At 32.7% G+C, this 27,538-nt stretch overlaps 3 protein-coding genes across 3 annotated transcripts in view; 2 read left to right on the forward strand and 1 right to left on the reverse strand.

Annotated features, from left to right (window-relative positions):
- Nucleotides 1–79: 79 nt before the first annotated feature.
- On the reverse strand, nucleotides 80–7,367 carry LOC115886284 (dystrophin-like). The gene is made up of 12 exons (XM_030905374.1): nucleotides 7,014–7,367; nucleotides 6,563–6,766; nucleotides 6,160–6,504; nucleotides 5,934–6,094; nucleotides 5,686–5,875; nucleotides 5,319–5,631; nucleotides 4,724–5,020; nucleotides 4,495–4,658; nucleotides 4,234–4,435; nucleotides 2,404–2,854; nucleotides 836–1,064; nucleotides 80–566 (listed from the first exon to the last, which is right to left on the reverse strand). The coding sequence occupies exons 1-12, from the start codon at nucleotides 7,059–7,061 to the stop codon at nucleotides 294–296; spliced, it is 2,877 nt and encodes a 958-aa protein (XP_030761234.1). The 5' UTR covers nucleotides 7,062–7,367; the 3' UTR covers nucleotides 80–293.
- Nucleotides 7,368–7,595: 228 nt separating this feature from the next.
- LOC115886279 (elongation factor G, mitochondrial-like) lies at nucleotides 7,596–10,751 on the forward strand. The gene is given in 6 exon segments (XM_030905370.1): nucleotides 7,596–7,629; nucleotides 8,145–8,235; nucleotides 8,293–8,580; nucleotides 8,582–8,790; nucleotides 8,838–10,171; nucleotides 10,378–10,751. Coding segments are annotated over 5 exon segments (2,280 nt in total). The 5' UTR covers nucleotides 7,596–7,629; nucleotides 8,145–8,160.
- Nucleotides 10,752–11,687: 936 nt separating this feature from the next.
- The window catches only part of LOC115886282 (leucine-rich repeat and calponin homology domain-containing protein 1-like), a 43,144-nt gene continuing 27,293 nt past the window's right edge, over nucleotides 11,688–27,538 (forward strand). The window contains 1 exon segment of the mRNA XM_030905372.1: nucleotides 11,688–12,017. Within this exon segment, the coding sequence (XP_030761232.1) occupies nucleotides 11,843–12,017 (175 nt within the window). The 5' untranslated portion in view covers nucleotides 11,688–11,842.

Here is a 27,538-nt window from a genome sequence, read left to right on the forward strand (position 1 = left end):
ATATTTTAAAAACATTCATTAATTTATCAAGATGATAATAGCCTTAACTTCACACTGATATGAAATTTCGTTTATTTCCTTTTTTTCGTAGTTACATCAGCAATATCTACAAGCTATCTTAGGTCTTCCAATGTTAGCTTAGCCTAAAAGCTCCTAACTATTTTTATTTTTATACAGAGATTTCGTCCAGAGAAAACATTTTACTCACATGTAAGGTTCGTCTTCATTTCATAAATTATTTTCAAGTATAAATATCATCTTTTTCAAATTTTTTATCTATAATTTCATAAAATTTAGCGTAGGTCTGCTGGTGGTGGTGGCTGGTTTACCCTACCTGGTATGTCCTGGTTTAGTTGGGAGGCAGTGACGCTTCTGGTTTGGAGAGTTGCTGTAGGTGTTTCGTCGAGTAGCTGTCTCAATCTTTGCAACTGGGCCTCAAGCTGTCTGTTGTGGTCTTCTAGAATTTGCATACGGGCTTCTAGACGGCCTTTGTGTTGTCTTAAAAGCCTGGCTTCAGCCAAAACATCGTGATGAGGCTGTTGAGGAGGATGAGGATTGGCACCTCTCTGAAATATTGAAGATACATACCGTTAATATACGTTTTTCGAATAAACGAAAATAAACAAGAACTTATAAAAAAATGTCTATACCTAAGAACTTAATGTCTATATTTAAGAACTTATAATTAACACAAAGAAAAGAGGTTGAAAAAAGATTTTGTAGAATATCCCAAATTTTAAATTTTGAGAATAAGAAAACTAAATTAAAAAAAAACTTTTTCTAAAATTCCAAATAAATCTGCCATACACAGGCATACAAAATTAATTCTGAATACCTGAAGTTGTTCGTATTCTGATCTCAGAGCCTGATTCTCCACCTCCAGTTCTCTGATCATTTCCTGAAGTTCAGCTCGTTGTTCTTCGTCGATGACCAGCATTAATTGCCCAGGACTAGCAGGTGCGCCCTCTAGCGAGTGACAGTAGTCCGCAATAAGTCTGTGTTCGTCATCTGGAGATGCGGCCCTCAGTTCCACTTCCGCCAATCGTGAAGCGTATATTTCCAACCTGTAATATAGTATTATGACAGTTTAATGTCCTACTCAATCACACAAAATTAAAATAATTTAAAGCAAGGACATTTTTTCAGTATTCAACGTGAAACAAATTAATAAAGTTGGTCATGTTTGAATTATTATATGCTGAATTTAAAAGTAACCTTTCAGTACAGTTATCTAAAAAATATTATTTAGTAATGTTTAAAACTTGTTAAAAACTTTTTATTTTTGTTTTGTACTATGTTAAAAACATTTAAAAAGATTGACTATACCAGGTGGCGTCTCAAAAGTGGTCCACCCTAATAACTTTTCTATTTTTTCAGATAAAAAAAAACGAGATTTGGTATGTTAATATATGACATAAATTAGGATTGATTGACGTAATCAATTGTTTTTGGTCACTTCCTGTTTCACCGGAAATTACTACAACTTTTAATCTTTAAATGGCACCCTCGGTATATTTCTACTTTATTCGATAGAAAATGACACTCTGAATGACATACCATATGTCAATTTTTGACATTTTAGCTTTAAAAAAAATCGTATTTCAATCTAGAGCGCCATGGATGTATTAAAAACACTAATTTTTAATCAAGAAGAATAGATTTGATCATCTAATGCTTTTCGTGTCTTGTTCTGGCCGGCTAAACGATGCCCAAATCGTATTTTTAATCATATCTTAATTTTTTGAAATGGAACAAGTGTAGGTCATTAGCATATTTGAAAAAAAAAATTTTACGAATAATTTGATACCACACACTTGGTATTTCGAGTCAAATTGTCGTTATGAACCGCATGTTACAATTTCAAATAAACCATATGCGAAAATGTCAAAAGTTGACATATGATATGTCATTCTATTCAGAGTGTCATTTTCTATATCGAATACAGAAAAAAAATTCCGAGAGTCTCACTTAAAAATCAAAAGTTGTAGTCATTTTTGGTGAAACAGGAAGTGACCAAAAACAATTGAATACGTCAATTAATTCCAATTTATGTCATATACTAACATACCAAGTCTCGTTTTTTTATAGGGGTGAGCCACTTTTGGTATATACCCGGTATATACCTCCTGAAATTTTAAGCATTTTTTTTGTTGATTAGCTAAATTTGTTTTATTTTTCATTTTGTAGATTTTCTTCTAGTGGCGAAATCCTAAAAGTATTCATTTCCCAAAAGTTTTTTATTTTAGTTTTAAAAAGTTTTAAATAGTTTCAAAAATAATTATTAAAAGTGCTTTAAAGACATTTAAAATTCTTGTTTAACAATACAAGAATATGGCGATTGTTCATTCTGAAACGTAACAAACTGTATTACCTACATGCAATCTATAAACTTTACCAAGTTACCTTGAATGCATATCATTATGCTGAGGTGAAGCCACGGGACTCTCCAACTCATCCCCTTCCAATACCGACCTAACAGGAAGATATCCCATACGAGGGTGCTTCATAAAGTACCTTTTACTCTTAAACTTGTTCTTCAGAGCTTTCGTAAAATCTCTCATATCCTCTATAGAAGTCGTTGCGGCGCAATACTCGTGCATCGGATGGGTCAACTTGTGTCCCTTGGTCAACTTTCCGGAAAAGAAGCAGGTCTGACACATGTCGAAATTGAAGCACTTCAAGCAGCGGTATCGCAGACCGGTGATGGGATACTGCTTGCAGGAGTTGCATTTCGCTTGGTGACGTGCACTTTCCGCTGCTGCGATTCGGTGTAGAACCGGAAGCCAGACCAAGGATTGTGGCTCTTGTTTTAACCAGGCTAAGAAATGTGCTGCTTCTAAGTCTTCCCTCTCTCCTGTTGGGAATTAATTATTTTGCTTAAATCGTTTATGATAATATATCAGTAATTACAAGATATGAGATTCGGTAAGCATCAAAAGGTTATTTTAAATTCGTTGATATCTATCAGAACGAAAAAGTTATGGTTGGTTAATTCTAGTGATGGGAAAAACCGATTAATTTCAATAATCGAGCACTCGACTTTCAAGCGATTTCAATAGTCGAGCGAAATATCGCTCGTATTTCAAAATACAGTTTTTCACCCGTCGCTTGTTGTGAGTACTCGTTAACGCCAAGCAGTAAGTTGCGTGCGCAGAGCATATATTCTTTCGGTGATGAATGGCAAGTAGCAAGCGACGAGCGATTCGCTTGATCGCTTGATTTAGTTTATTCCAAAGCATTGTCGATGTAGGTCGTAAAATTTGTCTCTCAGATACGCAACGGATAACGTCGTATAACTTTGCTATCTGCAATGTATGTAAAAAATTTGCTAGGCTTTTTATAGAGTATGTCACATTAAAATTGGATATCAATTTATTTCATTCTAGCATCGCTTGCGTTTGTCGCTCGTAGCTCGTCACTTGCATCGCTCATTCATAATCGAACGATGTCGGTTATTTCGATAATCGAGTACTCGAGCGAATTTTCATAATAAACGTCTTTGCGCTAATAACATAACCCCATGTTGCTATTTGTGTAGAGAAGACGCGTATCAATGACTAAAGAATATAAGGACATGTAACGCCCCTATACGGGCTACAGCAGAATTTGTGACCTTACAGACCTTTCTTTTGGTGGCAAACAATGAGTCATCATTTTGTCACCAGCGACAATTTTAGGGATTTTTAATAGTTTGTGTGTAGTAAAGTTTGTATAAACTTTATTACAAAGGTGATTAGTTGTTCAGCTTTCAAATGTAAAAGCAGCAACGATAAGACATTAGAGTTACGTTTCATAGGTAAGTAAACAGTCCACTCCAACTTTTAGCGTTTTCTTATTGAATTCGGATAATTATTTTTCAATTTCAATTAACATCTATATGTACTTGATATGTGCTATACGTCGATACTAGTTTGTAATTTGTTAACATTTTAATACGTTTTTTCGTAATTAATTAGGATGATACACCATAGGCGTAGTCAAACATCAAAAATATAACATTGCTTCAAACAGCTAGGTTAAGAAAAAATATGTGCCACGGCACTGTTTGGTGACATCGGCACAATTTGCTCTCGTGTGTTTATTTGTTCTTGGATTCTTTAGTCATTGATTGAGATACTATGCTTTTTAAATATAAACAAATGTCAACTTTTCTCTTAAATTTCCAGTTATGGCAAGCAGTGAAGTAAAGAAACATATATAGTAAAAAAATTACATTACAGTTAAAGTACTTACCTAAACAACTTCTGACGCTGGGTTCAATATTAGACCCACCAAAAGCAGCGACCTCTCCAAGCTGTCTGGGTACCTGCAAAATATCATGTAGAAGCAGTCCCAGCTTCCTTTGATCAGCTTTTTGCTGGGGATCAGCAATCAGCCTAAATAAATATCTGTATTTGTCTTCCAAGTGACCTCTTGACAGCAATGTTAACCCAACCTGTATAAATAACTTTCAAATTAATATTTTTTCGAGTAAAAAGATTGTTTATCATGTACCTTAAAACTAAGTACTCTAAGTTGCCCTGTGCGCTGACTATCATAAACATTTAGCAGCCAGTTTAAAGCTAAATCTACACATAGTGGAACATCTATAATAGCTTGTTCTTGTGATGCAATATTTCCATAAATTGCTCTGAGAACTAGTATCATATCTGCCACATCTGAAAAAATATATTAAAAACTATAATTTACGAATTAAAGATTTTTTCCTTCTAGAAAAACTAACCTAAAATTTTGTCATTTTGTGCCCTCAATCCATGCAAATCAAAAGCTTCAGACACTGTACTAATATTGACTATGTCCAGACACAGCTTCTTTTGTATTGTCCGTAATTTTAAAGCTGTCCTGTACGCAGAATATCTGACTTCGTTTAATTGTAACAAACATATCGCCAACTCCAACATTTGCGGATGATCCCAGTGTGTAGTTTCAGTGCTGTGGTTTATGTAGTATGGTACTTTGTTGGGTGTTGTAGCGCGTTCCCATGGTGGTTGGACACTGGAAGGTCCAGGTGATATTTCTCCTACAATAATGTACCATCAAGATTTTCAGTTCAATATACAGGGTTTAAAAAAAAAGTGTAGAGAAAATAAGGAGCTAAGGCCACAATAGTATGAACATAATATTTCAAAATGTTTACAAATGTTAAACCTTGAGATCTAAATAGAATTTTTAGGGTAGAATTTTATTTAAAAAATTTTTAATTTTTAATTAAGAATATACAGTATCTTCTTGTCATAAATACAGCTGTCCTCAAGAATATTAAATCTGTCAGTTTTCTGAAGAGTAAATTTAATGACACAAAAAATAAAAATAATTACCTTGAGAACTGCTAGTTAAAACTTCTCTCCTTTCCCTTATTGCAGCTTGTAATGCTCTACACCTGGCAGCACAGTCCTCCAATTGGCTAGCTAAATTATTGGGCAAAGCATTACTTAAACTTGTGGCCTGAATTCTAGCCTCCTCCAAAGACCTTTGAAGAGGGGGCAACTGTTGCTCCAAAATTCTCAAATTGCTCAGTAATTCTCTAGCCTCTGCTGCACTTCTTGGACCACTCCAAGTTAATGTAGCTCTTTCCAAACGTGAGACTGCTGAACAAGCTTCTTCCAGATTGAGGGTCAGCTGCTTGAGTTTCTGTTAGAAATAAATTTGCAAACTTGTAATTAAGTAATAGAAAATGTATTTTACAATAGAGTTTTGTTCAAATTTAGCTGCTAATTTATCAGATTTGTCAATGAGAGCATTCCATTTATCGGAAAGCTTAACAAGTTCTCTCCTCAAGTTTCTAGCTAACTCTCCTGATGGATCACCTGCAACAAACTGTCTTGCACTTCTTAAACTGGCCTCAACCAAAGGCCTCTTGTCCTCAAGTTGTTGTCTACAATTTATAAAAAAATTAAGATATTAAACCAACAGAAAAAGAATAATTTCCTTGCCTAAAAGCCCTGTGATCATCTTGTCTAGCAGCTAAACCAAGTTCAGTATCTTTTCTGATAACCCATTCTGTGAGTTCTCTTAGTGATAATAATACTGTGTTCCAATAATCAGCATTGTGCTCCAAACGGTTCCTTAGGTCAGCTGTATGAGTCTTCAGAGCCTAGATATTGAATTAATTACCATAACACTTTTACATTACCTTTATAGTTAGTTGTTTTTTAATACCTGCCATCTTCTCTCCATCTCATCTCCACGCAATTGTACCATAAGAGCATCTTCAGGAGATAAAGTACCTAAAAGAGCTAAATTCGATGATCTTAAAGCAGCATGAGTTGGTGCTTGTCGTTCAATATCAGCTTGAATTTCTTTAAGCTGATGGGCTGCTCTTCTTGATTCTGTATCCCCCTCCAAGGTTTCCACAACAGATTCAACTTCACTAAGCCACGCTAAGAATTTATCTAATGATCTATCAAAGTTTTGTAGCGAGCTTAAAGCTGAATGTAATAGTTTTCCGCGATTAACAATACAAGCATCTAAGCGTAAGTAATGTTGATTGATATATTCAGCTGCCTACAAAATTATGCCAAAATAGATATTATTTTATCTATGGAAATATTAATTACACAACCTTTTTGTAGCGACTTATATCTTCATGTTGATGTGCAGTAATCAGTCTTTGAGTAATTTGTTGAAATGACTCTATTTGTGCTTTAAATTGATGCAATTCGGCATGTAAACCTTTTTGTTCCCTTATCTGTAACTCTAAAACATCAGCTGTATGACCCACTGGAGCAATACTGGCAATTCTTGATTCCATCCTTTGTAGCCATACCCTATTTTATTTTAACAATAAAATTAACTCAGTTAAAATAATAGAAGCTAGAAAACTGTAATTTTAAAGGGTTAAATTTAGTTGTAATGCAAAACTGTGTCAACTCATATTTTAATTAATTTATTAGTGTCATTCTTAAAACACTTTAATTAATTCTGCAAGCGTAATAGTTATGTAAATTTAATTTAAAAAAAAAAAAAAACTTTAGAATAATTTTAATACAGGATATCTATAAATAATACATTACCTCCAGATCTAACTTTTTCTGTTCAAAACTCTCTTCCTTCTTCTGCATCTTTGATGTTTTATAGATATTTTCGAACTCTTATAATATAAGGAATAAATTAATCATCACTAGATTTTTTCATTTTCATAGATTTATAGGCGTTTAAACAGATCAATGTTTACAGCCTTTAAGGTAAATGACCGCGCATCTTAATATCGAATCACGCCCTTTAACTATATCCTGCAAGTTTATCATGAATAAATATAAGCTCACATTTGTGTTCTTTAAATTAATGCATAAACTTTATGTTGACTTCATAGCTATTTTTATAAGCATTTATAAATATAATTTTCAAACCACCAAAACAAAACACTACTAGCCAAAAATGACAGAAATTTTGACAACTCACTTCTTCTTTTTTATATATTTTATGGGCCTAAGCTGCTAGGACCGCTATTATCAGCCTTGCATCATATATAAATCATAAAATAATGACATTTCATAGTCCAATTGGCTTAATTTTGAACTACCAGAGGAAAAACCAAACTATTCTAAAAGACGAATTTTGTGTCATTTGGAAGTAACCCTACTTTTATGCCTTACATAACCTTAGATTTTACGACAAAATCTTTACTCTTTATGCTGGATTCAGAGTTCCGTAGCCGTAAGACGTAAGCCGTATCGTTAAGACGTAAGGGATATCGACCTTCACAATCATATGATTGCGTTCATAGATCTCCGTATGCCGTAAGCCGTATGCCGTAAGACGTAAGAAATGAACCAATTTTAAATTCTTACGTTACGTCTTATCGAATCGGGTGTTGTCGGCTAGGTTCGGTGGTACTCGGTAGCCATCTCTACAACTTTTATAATATATTTCACAGATATTTCACTTCGGCAACGAAAATATAATTGTCCGTGTCCATTTACCAATTAAATTAATACACAAAAATAAATAAGGAGTATTATAGTTTTATTCACAACATTCACAACCCAAACAACAACATAACCTATTAAAAACGGTAATGCGCACGCTTACGATGAAGTTATCGTTACGTCTTACGACAACTATGAATTGCTTTCCCTGCGTCTTAAGTCTTACGGCTAACGATACGGCTTACGTCTTACGGCTACGGAACTCTGAATCCAGCATTACTCTTCCTTAAATATGACTGTTTTTAATATTCTAAGAGCTTTAAAAACCGTCTCTAGACAGTCATTGCACACAAACAGTATTATAATAGTAAGTATTATATATTTTTAAACTCTCACTTTTATTTTGTATATGTAAAAATTTTAGTGTCCAGTAAGGTCTATGTCAAGCAATGCAAAGTTTGCAGACCACAAAGATATCACAAAAATAAGAAATATTGGAATATCCGCTCACATAGATTCTGGAAAAACTACATTAACTGAAAGAATTTTATTCTATACTGGTCGCATAGATTCTATGCATGAAGTTAGAGGTAAAGACAATGTTGGGGCAACGATGGACTCTATGGAACTTGAAAGGCAAAGGGGAATAACTATTCAGTCTGCCGCTACATACACTCTTTGGAAGGATCACAATATTAATATAATTGATAATCGGGTCATGTGTAGATTTTACTGTTGAAGTAGAAAGAGCTCTTAGGGTATTAGATGGTGCTGTCTTAGTTTTATGTGCGGTTGGCGGAGTACAGAGTCAGTCATTGACGGTAAATAGGCAAATGAAGAGATACAATGTTCCTTGTATAGCTTTCATTAATAAATTAGACAGAATGGGAGCAAATCCAAATAGAGTATTGTCTCAAATGAGGTAGGTCAAAGAAATACAATAAAAAATACTTGAAAGTTTTTTTGTAGGTCAAAACTTCGCCACAATGCTGCATTTATTCAGTTGCCTATTGGTTTGGAAAGTGACTGTAAAGGTATAATAGATATTGTAACTCAAAAAGCGATTTATTTTGATGGAGATTATGGAGACCAACTGCGGTATGAGGACATTCCTGCTGATATGAAAACAGAAGTTAAAGAGAGACGCCATGAGCTCATAGAGCACCTCTCAAATGTTGATGACGTTTTGGGTGAATTGTATTTAGAGGAAAAAGAAATAACTGAATCAGATATTAAAGGTGCTATAAGAAGGACATGCTTAAAGAGAACTTTTACCCCAGTTATGACAGGCACAGCATTGAAAAACAAGGGTGTACAGCCACTTTTAGATGCCATTCTCGATTATTTACCAAACCCTGGAGAAGTAGAGAACTATGCTATTAAGGAAACTGCAGAAGACTCAGAACCAGAAAAAGTTTTATTGGATCCGGCACGTTCTAATGATAAACCATTTGTGGCTTTAGCTTTCAAATTAGAAGCTGGAAGATTTGGCCAGTTAACATATATGAGATGCTATCAAGGCCAGTTATCAAAAGGAGACACAATCTTTAATGCTCGTACCCAAAGAAAAATTAGAATTGCTAGGTTAGTCAGAATGCATTCAAATCAAATGGAGGATGTTACTGAGGTTTATGCTGGCGATATTTTTGCCTTGTTTGGAGTGGATTGTGCCAGTGGAGACACATTTGTAACAGATCTGAAACATCACTTATCATTAGAGTCAATATTTGTGCCTGAACCTGTCGTTTCAATGGCTATTAGCCCTGTAAATAGTAAGGACAGAGACAATTTTTCAAAAGCCATAGCTCGTTTCACTAAGGAAGACCCCACGTTCCACTTTTATTTCGATAGTGACAATAAAGAAACTCTTGTGTCTGGAATGGGTGAATTACATTTGGAAATCTATGCTCAAAGAATGGAAAGGGAATACAATTGTCCAGTACTCTTGGGAAAGCCCAAAGTGGCATTCAGGGAAACCCTTGTATCATCATGTGAATTTGATTATCTGCATAGGAAGCAGACAGGTGGACAAGGACAGTATGCCAGAGTTATAGGTGTATTGGAACCATTACCCGCGCATAAGAACACTGTGTTAGAATTTGTTGATGAAACAGTTGGTACTAACGTACCTAGGCAGTTCGTTCCTGGAGTACAAAGAGGATTTTTGACGATGGCGGAAAAAGGTTTGTTGGCAGGACAGAAATTGGCCGGTGTAAAGTTCAGACTCCTTGATGGTGATCATCATATTGTGGATTCCAGCGAATTGGCGTTCTTTTTAGCTGCTCAGGGAGCTCTTAAAGAAGGTAAGAGATATATGTCACATTTATTAAATAAATTTCAAATCGATAAACCAACATTGTAAATTGTAAAGTGTAAAAGTAAGTAAAAAAATATCTCAGTATACACACTGACACGCTGAGTCACTCTATAAAAAGGACTCAAATGTTCAATAACTTTGTATCACCCAGTATTGTAGTACTTTATTTGTTTTAACGATGAATTTTTTTAGTGTTTGAAAAAGGCAGCTGGCAAATTTTGGAACCAATTATGACTGTGGAAATAAATGCCCCCGATGAGTTCCAAGGTGCGGTGATGACCCAACTAAATAAAAGGCACGGTATAATTACTGGTGTAGAAGGAACTGAAGGCTGGTTTACACTCCACGCGGAAGTTCCCTTAAACGAAATGTTTGGATACGTTGGAGAGTTAAGGTCGAGTACACAGGGCAAGGGAGAATATACAATGGAATATAGTAGATACACACCATGTTTACCAGAAGTTCAAGAACAACTGATACTCAATTACCAAAAAAGCCACAGGTCGATACAAGAGAAAAGATCAGAAAAGAAAAAGAAATTAATATTAAACATAAATAGTATATAATTTGTATGATATTTAAGTTCAAAGAGGAATGTATGATGTGTTAAAGATTGGTTCTTAAATTATTTACAGTTATTTTGTTATTAAACAGTAAATAACAAAATAACTGAAAAAAATTGTACTTTTTTATTGGCAATGTAATATAAATATGTCATTTTTGTATATAATTTATGAAATAAAAATAGAAAATTATTTTTTGTAATATTATGCAAGGCAACATAATATATAGGGTGAGTCAACAATAGGGCAAAATTCATTATATCATTTTTTTGTAACATAAGAAAAATGTATTAGTTAAAACCTTGTTAAAACAAATTGCCTGTTAAAAAATAAGTATTGCAAAAAATTGTCTGAAAAACTAAAAGATTAATTTTGTTAGAAACATATTGACAATTATTTACAACAATTATTGTATCATGAATAACAATCAAGAAAAAAAATGGAAAGCAAGCAGTGATGTACGTAAATATCTACTGTAAGTACTGACGATAAAATCGATTTTTTAAAATCCAAAACACCCTGTGGAGCAGAAAAAAAGTACCCCCTCCTAAACATTTTACATTTTAGATCATTTATTCTGATTGATTTTACCTTATTGGCGTTTTTTTTATCATATGGTGTATAGATATAATTGGTTTGCGGTTCTTGAAACCTTTTTTTCCCTGGTTTGAGGGCAAAACAGAGTCCCAGGACTGCAGGAGAAAATTAATAAAAATTTATCCTGTATACAAATACGTTTAAAATAAAGATTATTTAAACGTATTTGCCTGTATATCTCTACTGTATACAAATATGTTTAAATTTAAACGTATTTGGCTGTATATGAATTTTTATAGGCAACCAGTTATTCATTAATATTCTTGCGCCTTATGTCAAATCAGACATAACGCGCATTGTCATTTGTCAAGTTATTTTTGTCATTTTCAACTTGCACGGAGAGCAGGCGGTTCGCTGCGGTGTGATATCTCTAGATCGGTTCGTTTCAATGCAACACAGTCGGTGATAATTTTCGCGTTTTGTTTATAAAAAAATCGAATGCATTGTTTAAAAGTTCGAGGGCAACGAAGTAGCGCGCTGTGTCTGTGAAATGCACGATGGCAGTGTTAGTTCCGCACATAAACGGACACATTCAAAACCATTTGACCAGATCGCTGGAGAGAATATTGGAAGAGGCAAACCAAAGTGGCGAGCTAAAATTGAGCAACAGGAAACTTAAGGACTTTCCCAAGGCGAAGGATAAATATAATTTGAGCGATACAGTTATTGCAGGTATGATTCATTAAGATATTTGTTTGTATACATCTACGGTCTGCAATAGATACAGTTACATTATTATGATATAATAAAACAGATGTTTTAATGGATATAGCAGGGATAAAATGCTAGATATGATCTAATAAAAATAGCTGTTCAGCTCAAAATATTTATGAGAAAAATGTATTGTCAACAGAGGTGGTCATTTGATTCTTTCAATCGGTTAACTTCAGTTTTATTTGAATATTCGAACCGACTTTTGTATTTAAGTAAGCACATGCATATTTATTTAAGTGATAATTCAAAATTTAATATATTAATTAGGTTAAATATACAGAATCAAAACAATGAACACATTTGTTTAAAATTTCCAACATATTGCTTATAAAATAGACCAAAATAGTGTGTTGGTTGTACACAACTGGCCTTTTACTGAAGTAGATACCCATTAATTATTAATACATTAAAATAGTTAGGTACTTAGTAATGTTGCTAACATCACTGGATTGAGTATCTACCTATATTTATTTGAAGTTCCTAGTTCTTATTTATACTCATGCTTCTTTTTAATTATATTATTTATAAAATCTGTGATAAATCATCATTTACACATTTTTATTCAAAATTTAGACCTCTTAAAGAATACCACCGACAATACCATATAAGTACCTGCATAATTTCTTTTGGAAGACATAATTTTATCAACCAAACCAAACCAAAAGCCCAAAACAGTTTGCAGCATTTTTTTATCATATAGACTCAAATCTTTCATATGGAAATATTTTAATGTTCTACATCAATTTAGATATATTATTGTTTTAACAATAATAAACAAGGTGGTAAAAGATTAGGATCACAAGTTATAAGAGTGCTTTGTATTATGACAGATAAACAAAATTCTTGTAGGAAATCACATTTGAATATTTTTATCTGTCAAAGTCTTCCTGAAAGTACACTTGAATCTTGATTATAAAACGTTTTAATTCTAAGGTATATTTTTTAATTATGAAATTTTTGTATAAAAAAGTGATAATTGGGTTTATCTCAAAATCTAACACCTGTTAAATTCTTTTTTATTCGTTATTCTGTTAATGTGTGTATGTTATAACAATGATTAACAGCCTGCTACAATATTAAAACATTGTGCCCGATAATATAACGTGTGAAAGAAGATTTATGTACAAAAAGGTATAATGCTTTTGCTTAATTACATTTAATGCTGTTTTGTACAACGAAGAGCTTAGTAATTTCACTAATTGCATATTATCAAGAGTAGTAGTAATTTATTGTGAATTTCCTGGACATTTATTTACCTTTTCAGATCTTTTTATAAATTAATAGTTTGTATGTTGTATCTCGACCTGTCTGCCTATGCTTTTTTTAATAAATGGTTCTACTCTACTGTACCTATTTAACCAATTATTATTATCAAAACAAAATCTAATATTTTATTAATACAAAGCAATATTACATAATTGTCCACTTTTTTATTTCGATTATTCAGTATTAAAAAAATATTATAACAGAGCCGTTAACTGGTTATATGATAGGTAAATAATAAATTTAAATGATTCTTCTAATAATAGAGCTTCGCTATTTGATACTAAATATTTATTTATGTTAATGTAGTCGTAGTCTTTGAACTTCCGAAAAATTATGAGAACTACTATTTTGACACTAATAAATCAGTTTTTATAGTTAAGGAATAGCCCACACAACAACCTACGTCCAATTATTACCAAAAAGGCCTTAACAGTCGGGGATCTTGTCCCCTCGCGTTGGCCAAGGTTATGATGTTTCTCCTTGTTCACGGGTCGTATTGATCCCGCAGATATTCCCCCTAAATTTAGGGTTCCAACTCCAGAAAACACAACACACCAAGTAATTGAAAAGGGCCCACTGCCTAACAACGAAGACTGAACATACGACTATACAGGGTGTCAAAAAAAAACACTTATCAATAAATCAAAATTAAATGAATGAGACAAATTAACTAATAATAAAAAGACATAATAGGTACATAAAAATAAAAAAAAACACTTTCAGACTAAACAAATACAGGGTGAGTTTTCTGCGATGTTCTCTATGGGTATCTCGGAAACTACTAGAGATAGAGAGTCGGTTAAATGGGGAAAGAATTGCAGTTTTGTGGGCTCATAAATTTTAATATGCGCTTTTCAGATTTTTGAAAAAGTTCATGGCTTACTAGATATTTCGAAGAAAACAGATTTCGGCTATTTTAAAAATTGTTCTTAATTCCATTATAATCTATTTTAGACAAAAAGTTTTCAGATAAAAGTTGTAGAAAATCACATCCCTAATGAGTTTGTGTCCTCCATTTTTTTAAGCCATGAAGCCAAACCAAACCAAACCAAACCAAAACTGCAATTCTATCCCCATTTAACCGACTCTCTATCTCCAGTAGTTTCCGAGATACCTATAGAGAACATCGTAGGAAACTCACCCTGTATATATCCACCAGTTGGAGTTTAAACCATAGACTAAGGTTTAAACTATAGATTGCAGTTTACTGGCTTTGCAATTTTTAGGCTTGGAAATCTTAAGATTAACTACTACCTGAAAATTACCTATAAAACTGGCCCTCAGTACTATAAAATATTTTGATTAATTTTAAAAGCTATCTATTGTCATGTTATAAAGTGCATTTCAGAGTTTCCTGCATCTAAAACCGATCATCGGAATGCCGTTATTCAAGGGCATGTTACCATTTCGAGCAAAAATGTTCGCCAATTGTTTTAAATTATTTTTTAATTAGTAAAATCGATCACGCATTTAATTCCTTCACAATGGATTGGTATTGGGCAAGCAAGTACTCAGTGCCATTATTACCTATCGCTATTATACAACGATTTATTAGAAAGTACGTAGATAAGCCGGTGGTACCGGCTGTATTTTATGGATAAAATCTAGGTAATGGTACAACGTTCCTTATGAGTAATAAATTTTATGTTGCAGTTCTTATATTGTCGAATTGTGAAATGGCGACTTATAATAGGCACCTATCTACCTAGAGATAAAAGAGTTAAAGCTCTGAAATTACAAGATTTCGTCAAATTTGTTCATTGATATGGTGAAAAATGTAAAATTCGTTTAATCATAAATAAATATAATTTGGCAGGTTGTGAAATTTTAATTTTATCTCAGCTTTGCTCTATATTGTATAGTATACGCTATTCATTCAGGAAAGTGTGTTAATAATGATAACACTAGTTTGTTTGTTTTACATTTTTATACGGTTTTCTGAAATTACTGTGGAAATCGTGGAAATCATGGAAATATGTAAACATAGATGCATACGTATCATAAAATTTGCTATTTAACTAAGTTTATCAGAACGCCGATGATTCTAATAGACGTGTATGTTCTAAAGCCGGTCCCACACGATGTGGCAAACACCTTCCAACGTTGGACACATGAACATTTGCCACATTGTGTAGGAGACACACTTGTCAATTGCAATATTGTCGAAACATATGCCAAACGATGGCAGTTCAACGTTGGTTCCAACGTTGGAACCAATCCAACGGTGGTTCCAACGCTGCTTCCAACGTTGGACGCATCGTGTAGGACTGTCTCAAAACACTAGTCTTTTGGTTGTAGATATATTTAGATATTTTAAATAATAGTCTTAGATTTTTCTTTATTATTTTTGTTTTTTGCTTCTGGCGAAGGAGGGAGATGTATAAGTAAGTACCCTCTGAAATACATCAAATCCAAGGAGGCAATTGAGAAAGGTGGATATATCCTCTATTATAGATTCGGGATAATACCGGGATCGGGTCTAAGGGGAGACAGAGAGAAACAGAGAGGGAGGTGGAGAAAATGGAGACAGATCCTCCAGCCTCAACTATCCCTCAAATATTAGAATATTTGTTATTTAAAAACCTGTGAGTTTTTCGGAAAAACTCTTAAACACGTATATTTTATTTTGTTGTTTTACATATTTTAAGATTTTTTATAAATTTATACAGGGTGTTTCATAAAATATGACCATTGAGTAATCACGATTCTGCTTAAACTGCTTGACGTTTAAAGCTGATTTTTGTCAAACGGATTGACTGTGGGGTGTAGAGGTTCGATAAGGAGGGGTTTCTCGAATCTCAAATTCCAAGAGGGAAAACGCCCCTCAAATATTACAATATTTGTTATTTAAAAAACGGTTAGTCTTTCGGGAAAACGCTTGGACAAGCATAATTTATTTGTTTTTTTACATATTTTGAAATTTTTTCAAAAATCGTACAGGGTGTTCCAAAAAGTTTGGTTAATTTCTTAACCACGATTCTGCTTAAACTGCTTGACGTAAAAAGCTTATTTTTGGCAAACGAATTTTTCGAAAGTCAAATTCCAACGAGATGAAACTACCCCTCAAATATTACCAAGTTATATAATAATATCGCCATGTTGTTTTTTTTCATGCTGACATAAATGTGGAAAAATTTTATTCAGTTTGTATGTTAATGGAAATTCTTGCTTTGCTTTATCATCACCATTACAAATGATTAATTCGACGCGAACGAAGTCGCTGGTACACGCTAGTAGTCTTATAAATCATTCTTATCAGAATAAGTAAATCAAAGAATGAAGTCGGAATTTACAGATTGATAAATTCCTCTATTAGAAAAGTACTCTTTATGATAACAGAAGTCAAGAACAATCTATGAAATCAATGTCAATACAGGATATGGTTTAAAGTAAACTGCTGTAAATAAAAGTTCCAAAAAAAAACATTTAAGTCAATTTCCGAGTCAATTTCAATAATAGTCTCGAACAATTTCAAAATAGTCTTGTCCTGGCCGGTTAAAAGATGCCCAAATTGTATTTTTAATCATATCTATTTTTTTGCAAATGGAACGAGGGTGGATCATTAGCATATTTGGAAAAAGCATCTTTTTACGAATAATTAGGTACCACACACTTGATATTTCGAGTCAGGTTATCGTTATGAACCGCATTTTACAATTTCAAATAAACCATATCAGAAAATGTCAAAAGTTGACATATGATATGTCATTCTATTCAGAGTGTTATTTTCTATCGAATAAACTAAAAAAATACCGAGGGTGTAATTTAAAAATCATGAGTTGTAGTAATTTCCTGTAAAACAGTGACCAAAACAATTGAATACGTCAATCTCAATTCTAATTTATGTCATGTACTCACATATATCAAATCTCGTTTTTTTTATGTGAAAAAATAAAAAAGTTATAGAGGTGAGCCACTTTTGAGACGCACGCGGTATGTTTCAAAAATGAACCAAATGCGGACAAATTAAAAAAAATGAATTTTATTGATAACAATGATTGGTGTAGAATAATTTTGACTAATTTCGTTTTTGTTAAACTTTCTGTTTTTTTTCTTCTAATAAACCCCGCATGGAATTATACCATAAAATTCTACCGTTGTTCTACGTTTATTTTTAGAAGTACCTTCCTCTTGTTTTTCTGAATTCTGTTTGATTTCAGTTTATTACATGGGTGTGGAGATATTTATGTTTACATATTAGATAAGTACATGACTGGATTATTAAATGCCGCACAATACAGTCATGCTTTTATTTTAGATTTAAATGCACACACGGAGTATGTAAGTATGCTTAGAATACGGGAAAATAACTGCAACTCAGCTAAATTCACAGCAAATGCAATTATTTATTTTTTTCAGTCACATTATTTGTTAGAGTATGTGTGTGTTTATGATGTTTAAATTAAAGGGCCTAAATATTTATTTTAGTAAAACGTAAGTTTTTACTAAAATTGCTGCAATTAAAATTGCTCTTTTTGCAAGTAAGACTGTGTGAACTTCAAGCCTTTAATTTCTATCAAAAATAGGAAAAATCGAATTTCCGCAGGAAACGGGGGGTAGCAGTCCGTGACGCAAGACGCCTCAGAAAGGTCACTCGAACATTAAAAGGCTTCACCTGGTCCTTTGACCTTTACAGTTGGCCGATTTGTAGCGGATATGCCGTCAGCAAATCCAGATCGATCAATCGCACCTAAGAAACACTATAATTTCGGCAGATTACCTAGAAGGTTGTCTCTTAAATTAAGTAGAATATATTTAGACTGGTTTACCAAAAATAGGTAAAATATATAATTTCTATACATTTCTATTGTGTTTTTCACTTAAATATTTGATCAAAATACACAAGAATCAAATAGATTTAACCCTGAACCCTCGTGAGATATTGACATTTTAAACTGTTTTTGTTCTTTGATTATATCAATATTTTTTTAGTTTTTTTGGTTTAAAAGATGAAAGACCCAGTGTTCCTAATATCGTATTATTTAATTGCCAATCTATCAAGTTTTCCTTTTATATTGTTTGGCTTGGAATAATAACTGCCTATTTGTGTGAAATCGTAACCGGTACGCCATATATAGAGCGTTTAAAAAGAAGTGGAGTATTTATTATACCGGTTCTCGCTGAGGTTCTCTCGGCTAATTGCGTATAATTACATAAATTAGTGTGATATATTCCTCATTAGAGGAGAGTTATTCTTGAAAAAATATACGACACGCGTAACTTAAAAGGAATTAAAAAATATTGAGTTTTTCCTTTCATTCATTTCTATTTTCTTTAAAAAAAATCACCTTTTAGTCAGTTAGACACGCAGCAATCTTCCAATTTAGGTTATATTCAAGTTCTCTCTCCAGAAAACTCAAAAATAAATATGGTACATCTTCGGTTATTCTAGAAGAACATGCTAATGTTGGATCATATTTACAGCAAAATAAAACACTAAATCACCACAATACACTTAATGATTAAAACTGAGTTTTAATCATCTGCTGATGATGCTAACATGGTTAGCGGAACGAGCGTCCAGTGTAAAAGTAAAAGTGTTTTTGGTGTATTGTGGTGATTTAGTGTTTTATTTTGCTGTTGTAACACCAAAGGTTCTTTGGACAGCGTCATTCATTTGGAATGGAAGACAACACAGGTGTTTCATCTAGTTTTTTCATATGTCCCTAAGAATTTTTTATTGGGTGACTTTCTTTTCGATTTTCAAATCAATAAAAAGTTAGGCCTGGTTCTGCTCATGGCGTGCGTCGTATAAAGTCGCCTTAAAGGAAATTGAGTTTATTTCAGTTTTACGATCATTGCATAATGGTCTTTTTGTTTGTGTGTACGTATCCGTCGTAACCGCTTCTCAGAAACGATATTTTATGAAAGAACAGTTGTCCACCATCGTACAAGTACAGCCAACATGACCAAGACTGACCTTCGTTATTTAATTTCATACTTTTTACGTCGTATGTTGATTAATTTCGCAAGTTGTTTTGTTTTTGAAGTAGATCAAATGACATTTTAATTTGTTCAAGTGCAATAAGTAAATAGGATGCGCAATGCGCCACTGAAAAAAAGCGAAAAGTGAAGCCAAAGAAAAGAAATAGGAATATCAATCTTGCATAAGTCTTTCCTTTTGGTTCAACAGACACCTGGGTTGGACACCTGCCCGCGCACTATTTTAAACTCTAAATATTAATAACGTACAATATATTATTTTTTGTATTGGTAATAACATTATTTCAACCTGTTATTTTGAATATTCATCATATCTATCCGTTTCTTCTTGTTTTTGTTTAAATATGTCAGAGATTAAATTTAAATTTATAAATAAAGGCTCGAATAGTCAGACGCTAAATTGATGTACATGGTAGATAGAAACTTAGAAAACCACTTCTATTGGTTAGTATAAAATAAATCAAGTAATCGCGAAGCACTTCTCACGCTTGCGTAGTTCAAAGCTGTTGAACGAAAAGGACCGACTTATGTGGATTTTGTATAGCTCCATCTCAAAAATTTGGCTTCAATTTCTGTTCCTTACTAGCAATATAGTCTTATAATATATTTGCCTGGATGCAATAAAAAAAACTGAAGGTAAATAATAAGTCTTTTAAGAGAAATAGGGCAGTACATGGCTTTGTGGCACTAGCTCAATTAACTCATTACTTATCTCCGAATAGCACTTTACCAATAAATATCTTATTCCAAAGATTTATTACTAATTTACGAGCTCGTTTAACACTCGAACCACTTTATTTATTTTAATCGGATTTTCGTGTATATTTAGGCGTTTGCGGATGTTTTGATGTTATTGCACTTTAATAACTCACCGCAGACGAAATTACGGAGTACTGCAGACGTTCTAAATCGGTACCAACCAGAAACAGCCAAACTACGTGTATTGTGTATGCAAAATTAACGCCTAAAATTCACACAAGCTTCTGTTAAGATTTTTTTAGAATTCGATTTTTTCAGTTAAAAATTGTTTATTTTTACAAAGTCTGGTTTTAAAGATATTATCATCAAGTACTAAAGGGGTAGTCTCAATTAGTAACCCTTTTCTAATGTGATACCTACAGAGTACGTGTAATACTCTTTATATTCATGAATTACAGACGGAATCGTTATCATATACACCATATTTTGACACTTTTGTTTGACGTTTCACTGGACTTAAAATTGAATTGTATTATTTCTTGTTTATTTTTTTTCCAATGACAAGGGGCTGTCCACTGCCGGAAACACTGCGACCTGTGAGACCTGTTGTGTTTGTCTCCTTTCTATATCTATCCCTCTACCCTGCACTAACTTATCAGGTCCTTGATAGGATGGGAGCATAGTTCCTCCGGTTCTAGCCTAGCTTTCCCAAATAAACAGTGTCACTTGCAGTGACATATTATGTGCTCCGCTGTTTCAGGATCTATATCGCAGAGTCCACAGCAAAGACTTCCTTGATACAGGTTGAGCTTGTTCAGGTAACACTTGACAGCCATGTCAAGGGGCCTATTGTAATCCGAACTTTATTCCAGGTAACCATTAGCAGTGGTTTTAAAGCTAGGTCCTTGGATAAAGGCCTTGCTGTGCCTGTGCCCGTCTCTGTTACTCCAATGGACATTCTGCTTTTCCTTGATCCAGAATTTTAGTGCACTACGGGCTATACATTTGGGTATTCCGAATACTGGCTCTGGACCAATATAGGATGCCGATGATCCTTGCCTAGCTAGCTCAGCGGCTTTTTTGTTGCTTTGGATGCCGCTGTGGCCCGGCACACAGAATAATTTAGTTCTTGTTACTTCGTGCCAGAGCTTCCAGTTCGCACCTAGGCATTCCCAGACGAGTCTCGACGATACCTTTGAATAAGCTCTTGTTTATTTTACAAATGCCTTTGTCTCAGGACTTGAATAGGCTGATATTGTGTATCTTAGAAAGAAGCTTTAAAGACAAAAAAATCGGTTCCAGACAAAAAAAAACATGAAAAATAATAACTAGAAATAGAAACTAAAGATGGCTTCAAATCTAAATGGACACTCTGTACAACATGGAACTCACTCCCAACAAGTATTTCTCTAAATAAGTAATATTAGTTAATTAACATTATGTGCATTAGTAGATAACAAAGAGAAGATAATGAATATGTACTTTTCATATCGATTTCTTTTTCTTCATTTACAAGCGATATTTGTTTTGTTCGGATATGTGCGTTCGTACTAGCGTTATCTAACCGCGCCGCCATATTTCTGCTGTGTGATAAGCACTTCAATCTGTTAAATGTCGTAACATTTGATAAATGGTACGCTCACGCTCTTTATGAAAATCATTTTAACATATATTTAGACGAGTACTGAATTCCAGTTATTGTTGCTTGAAATCTTAAGGTTTGTTCCAACTTGCAACACAGAAATTTGTAAACCCTAACGATTCTCTCGTTGATGGAACGCATTTTCTCTACTGCGCATAGGTAACTGTACCAAGAACGGTTACCTGCTATGTTGGAACAAATCTTTAATCTAAAAATGATACTTTTTGTGTTGATGTGTTTCTTGAGAGGGTGTAACTTTTCATTGCAAAAATTTACTTTCTGTTTACAATCTTAAAGCCTAATCTTAAATCAGAAAATAGTATATTAAACAACGAGTTTCGAAAACGATGTTTTGCACACGAGTTCGACAGTTTGTTGGCTCGAGCCGCAGGCAAGAGCCACAAGTCGAACGATTGTACAAAGAAGTTTTCGAACGAGTTTTTTACGCGATTTTTTCTACGACTGCAAATTAGCAGCAGACTCACTTTTCTGACTGCTGCGTTGTGTTTGGTGTTTCAACGAAATATTGGAGGTTAAAAACGTTACAATTGACGTGTGCACTAAGACACATGTCAGGCGCTGAATCCTTATCACACGACAGTTTGCAAAACGTCAATTTCAGATCGAGTTTTCCGTGTGTCAAACTGCATTTTCTAGGCTAGTCGTAGAAAAAATAGTTTTTATTAGATTACAAGTAAGTAAAATTTTTCTCTTAAATAAAAAATTTTGAATGACATCAAAAAGAAATTATTTATTTTTCTTAGCTAGTACCAAGCTGTCCCTTGTGGAACAGGCTGGTGCCACTCGGTCTTGGCTAGAGTTCAAAAAGAACTTTCCCAAAGCGACTTCAGACACATCAGACGTGCCAATTAACCGAAGACAGTAATGTAAACAAGCGTTGTTTACATTCAACTAAAAGAGGTTTACTATGTTCCAACTATGCAGTACGGTTAAATCGAATCCATATAGACACGTTTTATAGGCAGAGCATATTTAGAAATGCATTTTCTAAATAGGGCATAAACTAACACACTGGCTTTAAAAATAAAGTATTGCGTTTTTAAAATACCGTATGATCGAATAAAAACGGCGTCAGCGATGGCTATGAAATGAAGATCGCTGTCATTTTATATGTAAAATTATATGGGAAACATCATCGATCGTCATTTCCAAGCCAACTGGACGCCATTTTTTTTTCGATCATACGGTATTTTACTAAAAATAATGTAATTTTGCTCTGGAATGTTTAAATTTTATTAAAATATTTTTTCCTACAAGTTTTGTCGTTTTAGAGCAGTGATGTCGGACTTTTTGAGCTCGATGTCAAAATTTTGAAAAGTCGAAACACAATTTTCGTGGCGTGTCACACATCACAAAAGTAAAGAGTAAAAAAAAGATTGTGTATCATATTTGTGGAAATACGAAGAGAAATGTGAAGTAAATTAGAGTCACGATCAGTATTCGATAAGATATTATTTGTAACAGTGCTTCTCTATACATATTGAGTAACTTAATTAGAGAGTGGTTAAGAAAAGTAAACTGCATTTTCAGTGCAGTATAATCCAGTTCGAAGAAATAATGTAGGTACCAGTTTTAAAAGCCATAGCCCCAGTCGAGTGGTGTTTACTTTGAGAAGTTGTTAAACAACTCTTGGCGTCCGTACGCTCGAATTACACAGACAACTGTTTGTCATAAGGCACGTGATGCAGGATAAGATAACCAGGTAGAAGAACGGTAAAGCCAGTAGAAAGAAGAAAAGTCAGATTCGATTTTGATAAGGTTCTTTATTAAAACTCTTTGAAAAAATGAAGAAAGAGGTTCGTGTAAAGTCTGTCCAACGATGACAGTGTGTTGTCTGTCATTTTAATTTACAGGTATTATGGTACGATGATGTTCTACCTCACATAAAAGTTTTTACTGAAACATTTCTCTACTCAATATGTAATCACTGGAAATGAAGTGCTGAGGCGACACTGCTTTAATTTATTACAATTAAATGACGAAAAATACAACAAATTAAGCCCCTATGACGTGAACAAAAATTATTTCCCTAGTTTTCCTCTCGTTTTTATGCAACTGCAAACAGCCCTGTCGGTCTGCTGTCAGTAAAAACAAAAATCTTTCACTGCGCTGGCGCTTGGAGTTTGCGTGAAGTTTAAGTGCGGCGTTGTCGAACTGCTCAAAATTACAAACAACTATTATTGGTTTCAGATTAGAGTAGATTTTTTCTGGTGGCTATTAGAAGTGCAACAGTGCAACACTTTTGAGATATATCGTTGTCCTCTTCTGATCTCTAGGTTACATTTCCCATTCTTATCCTTTTCAAAAGGTCTTTGTCAATGGCTCTTTGTCGATGTCATATCATTGTCTAATACAAAGAACCGCACATTTGGGCGATAGTTGTGATTGCATTAGCATAAAATATGTTTTTCTGATTGACGAAATATACTCATGGCTTCGTCTATCAACCCTATTATAATACCTAGATTCTTATTGAACTTGCAATGTCCTGATAGTAGACCCATATACAGTTTTGACAGCTTTCCTGTCTTTATTTATCATATCTGTCGTAAATGTTGACCAGTGATTTTCCACCATTCTAGAGATTTGCTAAAAAAAACATGATTTAATGTCTATCCAATAAAAAGAGTATTTTTTTCATAATTGAAGGCTCCAAAATAATACAGAGTCGACAAAATTAGCTCTCAAATATTTCTTGCACTATTATAAATTTATGTTTCAAGTAGCTTGTTCCGGACTGTCAAAATCTCATGGCGCCATAGCACTTATATTATGAAGTTTGAGCCAGTCAGTTTAAGATTTATAAAATCTTTCGGACTAAGCCATTTTGTTTCCTGATAGGCCATCTTGTCTAATAATGGCCCTTATTCCCATAGAGAGAGAAATAGAACTTCTACGTTCTAGTTATGAATAATGTAGTTTTTATGTATGACATGGGGTATATTTTATATGAAGTTCTAAACGATTTTATTTTCTTTGATATACAGAGTGATTTTTAAAACCTTGTTAGGAATAATTAAATTCGTAAAATGAGGATTTTTCGTATTTTTGAAATAATTATTATTATTTTAATACTTTAAATAGATTATTAGAATTTTTAACTATTTTGTTACTATATGTCTAAGGAATTGTTATTAAAACGGTGTAGTAGTATAGTATTATAAGCGCCAGTCATTATTAAATAAAATATTCCCTGTTACATCATTTCTAGAATACATCAACTTAATAATAGTAGCTATTTTTGGAATTAAATATTTAAATGTATTCAACATGGAAAATAATTTTTTTAAGCTGTTGTTTGAAAATCTTTGGGTCAGCTCTTTGTTATATCAGTTTATATTTGTGTAGTTTTATTTTTTATAATAATCTAATAATCAATTTTATGTGGATATATGATTATATGAATACAATTGATGAGTTACATATTCTGCTTATCAAAATTCGTAGAATATACATTACTATTGAATATTTTCAGGTATAAGTAGTGTAAAATATAAATTCCAGACCTTTAACTTACTTCCTCTATCAAATATTTATAAACACTGTATGACTAAATTTCAGGGAACTGATTTTTAATAGAAGAATTTTGTTTTCTTCATTTAACGCAGATTTAATCATATTTCTTGACATGTTACTTTTAATAGTTAGTTATTTTATTAGCATAACCAACAAAAATCTTCTTACAACTAAACACGAATATTTATAAATATTCATTGAATGTCTTACCAGTTCGAAACTATGCGGAAATGCTTCATTCATCCATCTTTGTTCATTATACAACACAAATTTTTCTTTTATGCGCCAATTAATCGTTATAATAAATAAGGATAATCACAAAGGAAGATAAAGGTGAAGTTAATTACAGGAGCCGAAAATATCTCGATTATCTTAATCCAAAAATGTTGTAATATTTTTGGGGGAACAAATAACTTGATTTGGCGCCAAGAATCTGGCACCTATGTGACTCGCACATTTGGATTTTCGTCGTTTTGGACCTTTTTCAAAGTAAGGATGAGGATATTTGAAAAAATATCGATATTTAATAGTTTTACCAATGTTTTGACAAACGAACGGTACCATAATCGTCGTCAAGTTTGTAAAATTATTATGCAGGGTTGTTCACCACATACGACACGTATTGTAGCTAAACGATTAGATTTTTACAAATTGTAAGTTTTGGGTTCGTTAAAGGACTATTGGAGCCACAATTTAAAAATAATTTTACAAGATACAGAGTGTCCCAAATAAGTAAAAAATATTATAGTTGTATTTTTTTAAATGGAACACCCTGTATATTATTCTATCTTTAGACCCTACGATTGAAATAAAGGTAAATTTGATTAAGGTTTATCACACTTAAACCTTACTGTTTTGGAAAAATTTTCAATTTTGTGAAATTGTAGTAAGCAGGTTTTATTTCTCCAAGGGTATCAAAGTTTTTAATTCTAAATATTTACCGAAGATTATTTATTTATCAGATATTGTGTTGCAGTAATAAAAATTATACTACCTTATACAGAGTGTCCAAAAATTTATATTAAATAATTACTAGCTTTAAACGGCAATAACTTGTTTAATTTAAATGGAACACCCTGTATATTTTATGAGAATCAGATGCACAATTTAATTGTCTATCAAATTGTATTATACCATTTTCTACTATCTCTTCAAGTTTTCGTAGAAAATGCATTTGATTATAATTTATACCTCATTTATCACTATACCCATGGAATATTGACATTTTAGATTTTCTTTAAAGCAATATATTTATGTACAAAATGTGCAGGTGGTAAAAATAATAATTTTGCAAGCCCATTTATTTCCCAAAAAGAAAGCTATTTAAATATTTCTAAAAGAGTATACCACCATTATTTCCGCCCAAAAATTAGTTAAATTACATACTTAATTGTTTTAATTAATAAATAATTCTAAATAAATATGGATTTGACTTAGAAAAATCAATATAATAATAAGTTATGAAAATGAACGTCTCTGTTGTTATAAATAAGCATTCGTAAAAAAATTAAATAAAATTTGTAAGGTGTTACTTTTTGCCACACTGTCTAACACACAAAATTCAGTTTTTTAGTATTTGGAGCAATTATTATTAATCAACGTAAACAGTCAATTAATGTAGTTTGAATACTGGGATCATATTAATTGGTCTCCTTTAACAAAAATGTTTAAACAATTTTTTTAATTTTTTTTAATGAAACAAGGGCACTATATCGACAATAAGTATAGTGTAATAACAAGTATTTGTACTCTTTGAAAATTTGTTACATATTTAAAAAAAATCTGAAATGTCAATATTCCTGGGTATATTGATGAGGTCTAAATTATAAGAAAACGCATTTTCTACGAAAACTTGAAGAGATAGGTAAAAAATGGTATAACACAATTTATAGACAATTAAATTATGCATCTGATTCACGTAAAATATACAGTTCTCGCCGTTTAAGGCTAGTAATTATTTTATATAAATTTTTGGACACTCTGTATAAGCTAGTATAATTTTTATTATTGCAACACAATATCCGATCAATAAATAATCTTCGGTAAATATTTAGTATTAAAAGCTTTGATGCCCTTGGAGAAATGAAGTCTCAATTTTTTTACTGCAATTTCACAAAATTGAAAATATTTCAAAAACGGTAAGGGTTAAATGTGTTAAACCTTAATCAAATTTACCTTTATTTCAATCGTAGAATCTAAAAATAGAATAATATACAGGGTGTTCCATTAAAAAAATACAACTATAATATTTTTTACTTATTTGGTACACTCTGTGTCTTGTAAAATTATTTTTAAATTGTGGCTCCAATAGTCCTTTAACGAACCCAAAACTTACAATTTGTAAAAATCTAATCGTTTAGCCACAATACTCTGTGTCGTATGTAGTGAACAA

This window comes from Sitophilus oryzae, unplaced genomic scaffold (assembly GCF_002938485.1).
Source record: "Sitophilus oryzae breed Bouriz unplaced genomic scaffold, Soryzae_2.0 scaffold_481_pilon_pilon, whole genome shotgun sequence".
Classification (NCBI taxonomy): Eukaryota; Metazoa; Arthropoda; class Insecta; order Coleoptera; family Curculionidae; genus Sitophilus; species Sitophilus oryzae.

What these genes read in the sequence shown, in the direction of transcription:
- LOC115886284 (XM_030905374.1), bottom strand. Translation starts at nt 7,061, where the DNA reads ATGCAGAAGAAGGAAGAGAGTTTTGAACAGAAAAAGTTAGATCTGGAG. An exon ending in AATTTGAACAAAACTCTATT is followed by an intron (nt 5,632 to 5,685) that starts GTAAAATACATT and finishes TATTTCTAACAG; the next exon opens with AAACTCAAGCAGCTGACCCT. An exon ending in TTTAACTAGCAGTTCTCAAG is followed by an intron (nt 5,021 to 5,318) that starts GTAATTATTTTT and finishes ACATTATTGTAG; the next exon opens with GAGAAATATCACCTGGACCT.